Raw genomic sequence first — 13,281 nt, 5'->3', positions numbered from 1 at the left:
CCATATACGTACAGATGTAGGATATTAATTTGATCACTCTTTTGTTGATGAGAATTTTCATGCACCTCAGGAAATGCAGATGAGCTTCATGACTGACATGAATTCACTGAAAACCCGCACCAACACATGGTTGGTTACACTAACAGTATTGCAGATTTCATGTAGCCTAATTTTGGCCAGCTAATAGCCTAACTGTCACGCCCTGACCTTAATTATCTTTGTTTTCTTTATTATTTTGGTTAGGTCATGGTGTGACGAGGGTGGTATGTGTGTTTTTGTCTTGTCTAGGGTTTTTTGTATATCTATGGGGTTTTGGTATTGTCTAGGTAAATGTAGGTCTATGGTGGCCTGAATTGGTTCCCAATCAGAGACAGCTGTTTATCGTTGTCTCTGATTGGGGATCCTATTTAGGTTGCCATTTTCCAGTTTGGTTTGTGGGTTATTGTCTATGTATAGTTGCCTGTTTCAGCACTCGTTGTTTATTTAGCGTTCTGTATAGTTTGTTTCGGTGTTTATTAAAAGAGAATGTATTCATATCACGCTGCGCCTTGGTCTCCTCCTTACGACGAACGTGACACTAACCAACGATCAAGCAACATTACGGACTAAATGTTCAAATTATTTTGCTGCAGGATTATTTTGCTTTGACAATACTGGTGAAATGAAGATCCAACACCTGTATGCAGCATAACAATGCCAGTGAGCTCTCCGCCCTTCCCTGTTAATAATAACTACTAATTAATGAAGCATGTGGCCATACCCACAACACAACACCGTCCCGTCCACATTGTTACACCATTAAAAACAGGAGCATGAAATAGTTTCACACGAGAACATGACAAATACCACAGTTAAAACGAGTCTGATGTGGTTGAATTATATGTATAGGATTGGATATTGCTAAGATTATTTTGGATGATTAATCATTTGTAATGTATTTCTGTATTATATTTATTCACAATGTTGTCTCTGATATAGTGATTTATGAGATCCTAATTCTATTTTAGCTGGTGTACAAATAGACATACCGGTATGTACCTGTTGGAAATATTAGCTCACTCCCTATGTCGTTGTTGTGTTTCTAAAACCGAACACCTCCAACTATACACTCAAGGTTGAACTTGTTGAACCGTGGCGACATAAGCTAAGGCAGCAATGACGTCACCCTGTGTGTGCAAGAGTCTTTTTCTGGCGTATAGGAGACTGGATCCAGCATTTATGACATGGTAAGAGACTCCCAGCAGACAGCAGACACACAATAGGACCTCAGACAAGCATTTGGGCCTAATAGCCTAGTCAGTTACAAGGTCATTAGTAAAACAACAGGGGACTCAGCGTTTTTTTAAAAGCAACAGTTTATTCCTCTGTAATAAACAACATGTTTAACTCAATTGTAATGCAATTACTTAGGTACTATTTCATACAACGTTGTTGCTTTAGTTAATACACAGGTATAAGAGCAAATTACTATATGTAGAGTCATCTTCAGCTGAGGATCGCTCCAGAGAAATTCACAGTGTGACATTCATATTGTCATCAGTCAGTGTAATATACACTGTATCCATCTCTGATTGGTGTAAAGGCCCCCAATCCCTTAGAGCACATCTAATGATCTATTATCAGATCACGCTCCAATACCCCTAACACCTGGTTTGAATGTATTAATGATTGTATGACAGGCAGACACACACACACACACACACATTCTTCGGGGGCCATCTAATGATGGCTTATCAAATCACACTCCAATATCCCACCACCTGATTTTAATTAATTAATTACTGCCCGGGACGACTTGACACCTGCGTTGTTCTTAACGGACTTGCCTAGTTAAATAAAGGTTAAATAAAATAAAATAAATGTAGAAAACTACTTCTGAAGAGGGCCCGTTGTAAAAAGTAGTAGTATATAGAAAATAAAGTGCCATTTGAGATGCATCCATGGATCTATTCCTCTACTACCAAATCTGTTTCGTATTACAAGATGTGAACAGGTCTGAAGTGGCCTGGCTAGCAGCACTCAGCTGTTCAAATAGTACTTTCTGTCTTTAAAATACTTTAGCCGTTTGATTGAGCTTTGCCCTGAATGCCAGGTGGGCGGGGTTTGAAGTTTTGGGACTATTCCATTGGTCCCATTATGCCAGCTCAATCAAGAGCAGCTAAAGTATTTGAAAGAACCAAATACTATTTGGACCCAGGTCTGCTCTACTCAGAGCCAGCTGCCTCAGTAAGAGCCGAGGCCATATTTGTCTATTAAGGGCTGTGTGTCAGAACAGATGAGAGACTAGTATTTTTAGCAGCGAGTCATCGGCTGCGGCTGCGTTTATATGATCCATCAGCGTGCTTGTACTGATAAGAGTGTGTACAACATGCAGCACAGGGGGCTGACCGCCCTGTCAAGTGTCCAAGAGATCTAGTTCAACACTTACTTACGTAGCTTTTAAATAAAGTACATATTGGTATTGGTGCTCAAAGCATCTTGTGGAAAGAAAACAATATGCTGCAAAGTATTTATGTTATTCAATCTTTTTGCTTCCTTGCTTACTTTATAAACCCGTATTCATAAATCACCTCTCATATTGTCCTGTGCTCTAGCACAAGTCACCCTGCTTATCCACCTATACCGTGACAATCACAGTCTTTATCCGTTTACTGGGTGACATGACATAAACAGCTTCATCTGATCTGGGCAGCTAGGCCTATAGTCTGGTCTGTTCTGACTGAGACAGAGGGTATCATTGTGACATTACTGGCACTTCAATCTCAGCTAACAGAAGGACGACGAGGGGCCACCGGGGCAGTTGTTGTTTGTGTGGTTTTACAGCGTGCAGGCCGTAAAGCAGGACTTTTGAAGATGGCTACGTATACTACTACAGAGTTAGCGTGTGGTGGTGTTGCCAGGATGAAAAGACAGACAGGCAATTAAAAGGGCAGCTGCTGTGGGGTCCTAAAGTCTTAGCCTCAGTACAAGCTAGTATGTAATTTAACACGAAGCTCTGGTGCCATGGTGCAAACAAAGTATGATGATGTTATACAGTAACATGTGACCGTAGGACCAAAGTCATAGTGATATGATATACACAGTAATAATGTATGAGGATGTCAATATGAGGTCATCTTGTGACCGTTAAGTCATAGCAGGTAATTGTCCAAGTTTGAATTAGGTCACAGAGGGACATGTGTACTATCAGAAGTGTGTAATACAGTATGCTAATATCAAGATGTCTCTAAAAAATGTAAGTTGCAGGTGCACTATAACTGTGTATGATGTTAGACTATTTTGTAATATAAAGAGTAGCCTAATACTATGGAAAAATATTATTTGAATAATCTATGGAATAATGATGGCATATGATCGTTCAAATGTGATCGGTTGTTAAAATTGTGAAATCTCAATAGCAAAATCCACTCCGTGGTCTATAATATAAATGATGTCTAATTTAGCGACAGCACTGACGTGATGACTTTATGATGTGGAAACGTACCTCTTCGTAAGACCATATCACAACTCTACACGCCAGTAGCGCCACAAACCAAGAGGTGCTAATCCTCACAAAGATTCAGTTGCTTCTCCATGTTCCGAACAAAACCACGAAAATCTAAATATATATATCAATCTCTTGTCCATATTTCACAATTTGAACCCAGCAGACACTAACCCTATGAAGAAGCTGTGTTGTTACGTTTCACAAACAAAATGTCCCTTATGCAGGGCTATAGACCTTCATGTATGTGAGAAAACAACATGGCTGCCGTGTCCATCAATGTCTAAAACAACTTTCTCTTGGGACCTTGCCCACCCCTAATCCAATTGGTCTCTCGCCTTCTAGTTCTAGAGTGTTGGATCGGGGGAGATGGTTGGTCGGGTCGGGCTGTGTCAAGTCATGGGGTTCTATAGATGATAGTGCAAGATACTAAATTTAGCCAGCATGTGAGCACATTCATCAGAACACGAAAGGACAGGGCCCAGTCAAACGCGTTTGCATCCGGGAAGGGTCTGGGGTTGTGTGGTGGGTATGTGGGTATGTGGATAAGTCTTCATGTCTACAGCTGGTTGCAAAACGTTGTTGTCTCGTTTAACCATGTGTGGTGCGAAACAAGCTGTTACTGCTACCGGTTCCTCTATAATGCAATGGTCTATGATCCTGATACGAATTGTAGTTCTTCCACAGAAGCTGAATGTTAAGGCTACATCATGTATTTATTTATTCATTTTAAACAGTGGGAACCAAACCTCTGATTAAAAGCTGTGTTTTATAGCTACGGTTGTTTACATTTTCTCATCCATCTTTTCTCTGTTTGTTTTTAGCACCAGCGTGTCCGACGGCAATGATAACAAGCCCCAGCCAGTGGGTGGTGGCCCGGGCCAGCTGAGTGGTGGGGGTGGGACCCACCAGAACACACAGCTCCTCTTGACACCCGCCAGCATCCAGCTAGCCCAGCTCCAGGCCCAGCTCACCTTCCACCGCCTTAAACTGGCCCAGAGTGCTGTGGGAGGCAACGCAAACTCTGCAAACGTAGCCAGCATCCTCAATCAGGTCTGTTACAGAATTGATTGGTTTGCCTGTATTTCTTTTTGTACTTTGGAATGCAAGCTTTTATTTTGACATACTTACAGTGTCATACAGTTTCCACAATCAGGTCTTTAACAGGGTTGGTTGGTTTTCTTATATTTACATGTCTGGGAATTTTATTCTGAAATGCAAACTTTTATTTTCACACACTTTTCAAATAACTCTCGGCTGTTTTCGAGACTAATGTTTTTTCATCTATCTTCTCCCTCAATCAGGTCCTCGCCAATGTGGCCATGTCCCAGCCCCTCTTCAACCAGCTCCGCGCCTCGGCCATGGTCAGTAATCCCCAAGCAGTTGGTGGTGGTTTCCACTCCAGTGCCCTAGCCTTCCAACTGCCTCCACCACCGCCGCCACCGCCTCCACCGCCGCAACCCCCCAACTCTGCCCTGGGGACTTTGGTAGGGGCCGGATTCAACCAGAATCATGGTAATGTGAGGCTGAACCATTACGGAGGTGGGGGTGTTTCTGGGAACCAACAGCAGCAGCAACAGGCCAACCAGCATGGTGGATCAGACTACGGCAAGAAAGCTTCAGATACGGATAGGCGTCTCCAGTATGGCTTCATAGGGGGGACGTCGGTGGCGTTGAGTGAAGCCGGAGAGGGACAAGGACAGTACGTGCCAATCATGACTCAGGCAAAGAGTACAAACCAAGGCTTTCAGATTGACTTCTATGGTCAGAGTCAACAACAGCAGGCTGGGTTCGGTGTTGGGAATCAATACGGTCAGAACAAGAACGCTTTTAATGAGCAGCAGTGGAAAAGCCCAGCTAACATGAGCCACGCGGGAAAAGGGTTGGACATGGTTTCCAATGCTGCCACAGTATGGATGGGGACTGGGCAGCCATTCTGTGCCAGAGAGGAACTGTACAATCCAGAGGAGCCAACCTCTGACCCCAAGTTAAATTCCGGCGGTGGGGGAGTTACTTCCTCGTTCGGAGCAGGCATGGGTGGCACCAAGGGGTTTGTGGGATACCACAAGCAACCCCTGCAGGGGGGAGAGGAGACCCTGTCTACAGGTGGTTCCGTACAACTCCAACCTCACCAGCTGAATGACTTCCACGCCGTGACGCCATCCCACCTGCCCCACCAGTGCACCATCTGTGAGAAGAAGGTCTATAACCTCAAGGTGGGTGGAGCTCACTGGACGGGGATTATATCATTTCCTGTGGGCAGTATGTTACTTCCTGTGGAGAAACATGTAACTTCCTGTAAAGTCTAGACTAGAGAAATACTTAATTACATTGAACAAGCTTGGTGACACTCCTATTAGAATGTATTGCTCTTTGAATCTGAGATGCAGGCATAGACGATGTGGGATAACATAGGGTTTTATTCTAGTGAACATATATCATCAATGCGTTTCAATTTTCATTTACTGTAGTGTGTGAACCATAGAGATCCTATTAAATTACTAGAGGGGCTATGTCATAAACCCTCAAAGTTCCAGAATGGAGTGAAAATTGCAGCCATATTGGTCAGGGAGAAATCCAAACCAGTCTGATTGGAATGAATGGCAGCAGAGGCATAATCCTGATTTTAATTATGCAGGAAAATAACAGTAAGGCGTGTGATATATCGGAAATTGTGTAATAGAATGATTGTCAACCTAGGATATTGTCATATAATTATAAATACAGTTTATACAGGTTTTATACCAATTTTCTGTATAAATAGCCTCTAAAATGAGCAGGAATCAAGGTAAGACCCAGACTGTCGAGGTAACAATGTTTATTTTCGCTACAGTGGCAGGCAAAGACAGGTCAAGGCACGCAGGGGTCGAAGATCCAGGGTAAGGCCAAGGTACAGGATAGCAGGCGGACTCAGGGTCAGGGACAGGCAGAGTTCAGTAATCAAGAGGTGGAGCAACGGTACAGGACGGCAGGCAGACACAGGGTTCGGGACAGGCAGAGAGATCAGGCAGGCGGGTACAGGGTCAGGACAAGCAGAGATCAAAAACCAGGAGGACGAGGAAAGAGAGGCTGGGAAACGATAGGAGCTGACAGGAAAACGCTGGTTAGCTTGAACGAACAAGATGAACTGGCAACAAACAGACAGAGAACACATGTATAAATACACAGGGGATAATTGGGAAGAGGGGCGACACCTGGAGGAGGGTGGAGACAAGCACGAGGACAGTTGAAGCAGATCATGGCGTGACAAAAATATATGTAAACAGACCATTAATGTCTCAATTTTAGTTTTCTTGGAATGCTATGAGTACTATTATATGATACAATCAGTACTTGTTGCATTTACACCTTGTCTCAGTCCTATCATCAACTGATTTCAGCCAGTGTATGGCTGTGGGTTGACTGCATTGTTTGAATGGAATGTTGACATATTGGCAGTTCATTTGAATATTGGAAATATTCCTCTAAAAATGGCTGGTTAGCTAATAAACACAGTGCAGATGTAGTCTTCAAATTCATTATTTTACACAATATCTTATCACAACTTCCTGACCAAAATGGCTGACCTTTATCCCATCATAAGAAGGTTCATGTAGATTCTAGTATACTAATTCCTAATTCTATGGTGTAAATATTGAACTCAATCCCTTTAGCATCTTGCTCTTTCTAATGTTAAGCTCTGTAATAGATCCTTCGCTCAACAACTACTAGTTCATTAGTGTGTGTGAACTGAACTGTAAATGGCCTCTTCCTTGAATGGAGGTGTGAGGAACAGTTTAGTTTTACTGTGGTGTACAGGCTGTAACATCATTACACCACAGAGCCAACTACAGTTAACCTGGTCCCAGATCTGTTTGTGTGGTCTAGCCAACTCCTTTGGGACTCATATATCCCATTGGCATGACAAGTTGGCTATACAGCACAGACAGATCTGAGACCAGGCTAACTGTAGCTGCTTCAGAAGCATTTGCTTTACGCTCCAAGTCGTTGCCCCTTTAATTATAATCCAGCCACCCATGATCAGGGCCAGACACACAGGGGGGGAATGTTGCTGTGCTCAAAGGGGGTGCACTGAGGTAGGGGTTAGCGTTCCGTGAGTCCGGGTCTATCTATCTGACTGGGTTTGGTTGGATGTGTGTTTTCAGGACTGGGACCAGCACGTGAAAGGTAAACTACACCTGCAGAACCGCTTGCTGTACTCTGAAGGGTGAGTTATAGGGATGAGTTATAGGGAGGTCAAATCGATTAGACAGCACGTTGATATGCTTCTGTGTGATCTAGAAACGGCTTTCTGCTTCCTGTCTAGGAATAGGGAGTGACTGACAACAGATGACTAATGTGTAACGTGCTCCACTCATACCGTGGGTTGTGAAGTACAGTATTGAGGGTGCCTTTCAGTTAGATACAGTATAGGCTAAAACTATTTCTTAAATGTGTTCTGATTTGATCTTGTTTTGACATTATGTGTAACGTGTGCTCCACTGTGGGTTTGAGAAGTATTTTCAGTCAGATATAAGGAAACAACTCTTTACAATAGGGTGCCGTTCATATAGAGTTTTTAAAGGGTTTATAACTACATTAATGCTTATTTAATCATTTGTAAATGCATTATAAATCATTAATAACATAATTAGAAACGCTTTAGAAAGTGTACCTTATTGCAAAGTATTATCAAAAATGTTTCCTAAATGTAGTACATTATTGTGTTGTGTAGCAGTTGTGTAGCATGGGCTTCACTGAAAGTTTGTTCTCAGGGTACTTTTCAGCCAGATATAGGCTACAAAATTGTAATAACTTTCACGATTAAGCCATTATACCTGTTTATACATGCTTTATAAAATGCTTTATAAGTTACTTAATGTATTAGTTTCTGTCCTTGTTTTGTAAGTTTAATTGTCATACTCTTGTGACCATTAAGTCATATCTTCACCTTAATCTGATCTCCTCCGTTATTCCCAAAGTAAATATCCCCAGACAGCCGAGGCATTTGATTTTACACTTGTGTTCCATATACAGCCTTAACGGCTTTTGAATATGAGACTTGAGGTCCCCCGTCACAAGATATAGCAACAGCCCGGCACGGACAGTCGAGGGGAGGGTAGTCAGTCAGTCTGTCAGAAATCTAAAACTAGTCTCGGTAGCGTCCCTGCAGAAGGGGCATAATGCCCAAAACATTGGTGTAATTAATATCCATTAAATCATTGGGATAAACTGTATATAGAGTGCAACATTCTTTATTTAATTTTCTTTCATAAGTTTACTTTTCCGTTAGTCAGCAAGATAGACTAGCCAGGGAGGACAGAGCAGTGCAGGTAGTCAGATCACTCAATCAGTTAGTCAGCAAGATAGACTAGCCAGGGAGGACAGAGCAGTGCAGGTAGTCAGATCACTCAATCAGTTAGTCAGCAAGATAGACTAGCCAGGGAGGACAGAGCAGTGCAGGTAGTCAGATCACTCAATCAGTTAGTCAGCAAGATAGACTAGCCAGGGAGGACAGAGCAGTGCAGGTAGTCAGATCACTCAATCAGTTAGTCAGCAAGATAGACTAGCCAGGGAGGACAGAGCAGTGCAGGTAGTCAGATCACTCAATCAGTTAGTCAGCAAGATAGACTAGCCAGGGAGGACAGAGCAGTGCAGGTAGTCAGATCACTCAATCAGTTAGTCAGCAAGATAGACTAGCCAGGGAGGACAGAGCAGTGCAGGTAGTCAGATCACTCAATCAGTTAGTCAGCAAGATAGACTAGCCAGGGAGGACAGAGCAGTGCAGGTAGTCAGATCACTCAATCAGTTAGTCAGGAAACTAAAACAAGCCTCTCGTGGCGTCCGGTTCTGTCCGCAGTGCTACAATCCCAGCCGGAGCCGTCCACTACGGGCCCGCCGGGTCGTCTGAAGGATGCCTAAACAACGCCGGAGTGAATAACTCCATGGCTTACTCTTCCACCGCCAATCAAGGTAGGTTGGAGTGTGTGTCTGCGTCTCAAAGACTTCGGGTTGGAGGTTGAAGGTCAATGTTGTGGTGTTTTTAAGAGGGGAAATATGTGGTAGATATGCGGTAGATGGGGGTGGAACTGCTGCTATTTTTAGACTGCAGGGTGCGTGGCATGGGTCTCGTTTCGGATTTTTCGATCTAGGGAGTAGGGAGCAGATCGGGCTAACTTGACCGTGCATGTGTTGATATCATCTCAATATAGTACTTATAAAACACGAATAAAACTTGTAATATCGATGTAAATTACTATTACTAATTGTGAAACTTGTATTCTTACACTATTTGTCTGGGGTTTATAGTTTTTTTTCAATAAAGATTACAGTATTTTGAGAGTACAACTTCTTTTTGGGCTCCTGGGTGTTGCAGCGGTCTAAGGCACTGCATCTCAGTCCCTGGTTCGATTCCAGGCTGTATCACATCCGGCCGTGATTGGGAGTCCCATAGGACGGCGCACAATTGGCCCAGCGTCGTCCGGGTTTGGCCGGGGTAGGCCGTCATTGTAAATAAGAATTTGTTCTTAACTGGCTTGCCTAGTTATAGGCAAGGTTAAAGGTTAAATAAAGGTTATATAAAATAATAATAATAATAAAATAATAGAAATGTGGTATTTTCTTATCGGAGCCAATATTTTTTATTTTTTATTTTTAAGGTGAGCTTGTGAAGTAGACTGGTCCTTTAATTTCAAGAACAGCCATGATACAAACATAACAAGCAAAACTAGGATAGCATGACAACACTTTAACATAGGTCATTGTGATTTTCTGGTTTCTTCAGAGTCAAGAATTAACACAACATAAACTTCCCTCGATCCCATGTGTTTCATGGTCCTGTCGTTCATGTTTCCTCCACATCCAGATGTATCATCCGGAGCTAACCTACCCGCTGGAGCCATGAGGACCTATCCCATGTCAGGGGCTGGATTTACCCAACTCCCACCTGGGTCAAAGGTCAGACAAATGTTTTGGCTTTCGCTTATCAAGATTAGGGGATATGTGCTACTGCTGTGTGCGGATGTAAATACGTGTAGGCTACAACGACAGATTGTACCGTTTGGGTTACTTAAACTTGTAAAATGTCAGATAAACATTTGGCTTTCTCTTATCAAGATCCGTTAGAATGCTGCTGTGGAACACAAACTGTAAATCCCCTACTGAATGAGATATAAGGACTGTAGTTTTGGGTAACGCTTTACAATAACTTTCATTAATAAGCATGATTAAACAATTTAAAGGTCAATGTTTTTGCTTTTGTATATCAAGATTAGTGAATACATGCTTTTGTGAAATACATATTGTAAATTTGGGCTGAATGACAGATTGATTTTATGGTAACACTTTATAATAACTTTATAATATAAAATATTACTTTAATTTAACTAGTCAGCATGCATCAACTATTTATACATAGTAAATACACTATCAATAAATTAGTAGTAATAGTGAATTCATAAACATTTATAAGCATTGCAAATTCTAAGCATTATATGCATTACAATCATTTATAAAGCACTAAAAAGCATTTAGTATGGCTTATTAATTAAAGTTTACAGAGTGTGGCTGCAGATCCATGTTTTCTGGAACCCTCTTCCCGACAGCTAAAGGTCTGAAGCTTCTTCGCATATGTGGGATTCTCTACTTTGCGCACAGCAGAGACGGAAGAGGAAGAGAGACATCCCACTCCCTCGTTTTTTCTGTTTCAATGGAAGTCAATGAACTAAGTCGACCAGACCCATGCTATCACAGCTTAAGTAGACAGGAACTGACACTCTTTTTCAATGGTAAATGGCCTGAGTGAAGTATTTTAATTTAACCACCATATTTGGCGCACAGTCTCTGCTCTTAAAGTTATTAATATAATTTAATTGAATGTGTCTATTCCTACATAATTAATCAACGTATATTTAATTTGGTGTGTGATGTGTTGTGTGTCTGTGAGAAAGCTGGTTAGACACGTCACCTTGTTCCACCTACGCCCTGGCTTGCCTCTGTGCCTAGAGAGAGCATGGCAGAGGAAGAGCTCAACACGGGGGCCCAATATGGGGGCACATAGTAGACTGTGTATTTGTGCCAAGGTGTAGTTTTCTTGTTGTATGGCAGTGTTTCTCCAGTCAGTTCTACTTATTTGATGTATTTTTAAATACAGTATATTTTTTATTTCAAGAACTAAAGAACCATATTGACTGAGATGTGCACTCTTGTTTTAGTTTGACCACTGGCTTCCATCCATATCTCTCTGGTTTTGAGCATACGCATTTCAGCTGTGTTTCAGCTATTAGGATCTAAGCTGTGGTGGCGGATGGTGTTGTGTGTTGTGTCAGTGAATAATAACGGACCAGCGAAAGGCCTTGTTGACAGCTGTGGCTCCAGAGAGAAGCTTTTGTCTTTGCTAGACAACTTAACTCCATTTAAACTGATATCTCCGGCAAACTATGTAATTAAATGCCTGGCTAGAAAACGCGTGTGTGAAATGAACAGATTTCAGCTTTCTCTTTAGTGATAAAATGGGTCTAATGGACTTTATCACAACCATATGCGAGGACAACAGTGCTAAGCTGCAAAGAAATACATTGGCTGTGGCAAGATAGATTTTCATAATCACGGTTCATTTTTGTTGCTTTTTCTACTATTTGTTGTTGTTGTGTGTTGATTTGATTTCTAACTGATATATCCTACAAACTATATAATTAAATGCCTGGCTTGTAAACACAGATTTCAGCTTTCTCTTTAGTGATGAAATGGGTCTAACTGATTAAATCGCAACAGTATGCAAAGATGTAGTTACACAGCTACAAAACCCCCGTAGGCTTTGGCCAGATAATAACAGTTTATACATGTAACTGTTGAATTTTTGGTATTCATTTATTTGGAGTATGAATAGATATTTTTACGAGTGTTATTTCATTTTCACTATAGCTTTTTTAAATTATAGATTCATCCTTTTTCACCAATGATCCATTCTATTTTATTCTGTTATATTATATTATTTGTGCCATGTGGTATATGTAAGAAACAGTTGTTACACCCCGTTACAGCATATGACAGGGCACCTTGGCTTGGAGGTGTCACGTGGCCAAGACACCCTCTCCATCAGGAGAGGTGGTGAGGAGAGGGGTGACGTGTGTGCGTGCATCCGTATGTGTGTGTGTCTGTGCGCATCTGTGTGTGTGTGTCTGGCAGCATACTTTTTGATGTGAGGTCTTACTTGGGTTTACTTGAGGTGTAGAGTATCGCCATGACGGCTTGTCGGGCTATTTCAGCGTGACATTTATAGGTGGCCATTTTATCTGTGGAATTAATTGAGGAAACTTTTTTAGATATTTTTTGTCTGAGGTGAAGTATTTTTAAGTTGTTGGATTGAGGATTTGACTGAGTGATAGCCATCTATAGCGAGAAAATATGGAGCTCAAGTCCCATCATGTTTTTTGTGTTGCGTGTCTGCTTTATCACTATTTTGATTCAAACTGACAACTTGGAATAGGCCTCCGTCCCTTTCCACTATAAACATGTTCATATTTCTTCCTTGGAACAACACACTGATACCTATTGCATTGCACCAACAAACATATGTCTCCATTGTCAACTGTTGTTAGGCAACACCTTTTAACATTGTCAACTGTTGTTAGGCAACACCTTTTATCATTGTCAACTGTTGTTAGGCAATACCTTTTATCATTGTCAACTGTTGTTAGGCAACACCTTTTATCATTGTCAACTGTTGTTAGGCAACACCTTTTATCATTGTCAACTGTTGTTAGGCAACACCTTTTATCATTGTCAACTGTTGTTAGGCAACACCTTTTATCATTGTC

The 13,281-nt window shown here is 41.7% G+C and overlaps 1 protein-coding gene across 1 annotated transcript in view; it reads left to right on the top strand.

Moving 5' to 3' along the window:
• rbm20 (RNA binding motif protein 20) overlaps window positions 1-13,281 on the top strand; it is a 73,107-nt gene that overhangs the window by 42,714 nt on the left and 17,112 nt on the right. The window contains exons 2-6 of the mRNA XM_038978582.1: window positions 4,309-4,537; window positions 4,789-5,700; window positions 7,630-7,691; window positions 9,324-9,436; window positions 10,329-10,420. Coding sequence (XP_038834510.1) covers window positions 4,309-4,537; window positions 4,789-5,700; window positions 7,630-7,691; window positions 9,324-9,436; window positions 10,329-10,420 — 1,408 coding nt within the window. The remainder of the gene's footprint in view (window positions 1-4,308; window positions 4,538-4,788; window positions 5,701-7,629; window positions 7,692-9,323; window positions 9,437-10,328; window positions 10,421-13,281) is intronic.

Source organism: Salvelinus namaycush, chromosome 39, assembly GCF_016432855.1.
Source record: "Salvelinus namaycush isolate Seneca chromosome 39, SaNama_1.0, whole genome shotgun sequence".
In the NCBI taxonomy this organism is placed as follows: Eukaryota; Metazoa; Chordata; class Actinopteri; order Salmoniformes; family Salmonidae; genus Salvelinus; species Salvelinus namaycush.
This window is presented reverse-complemented; position numbering and strand designations above follow the sequence as displayed.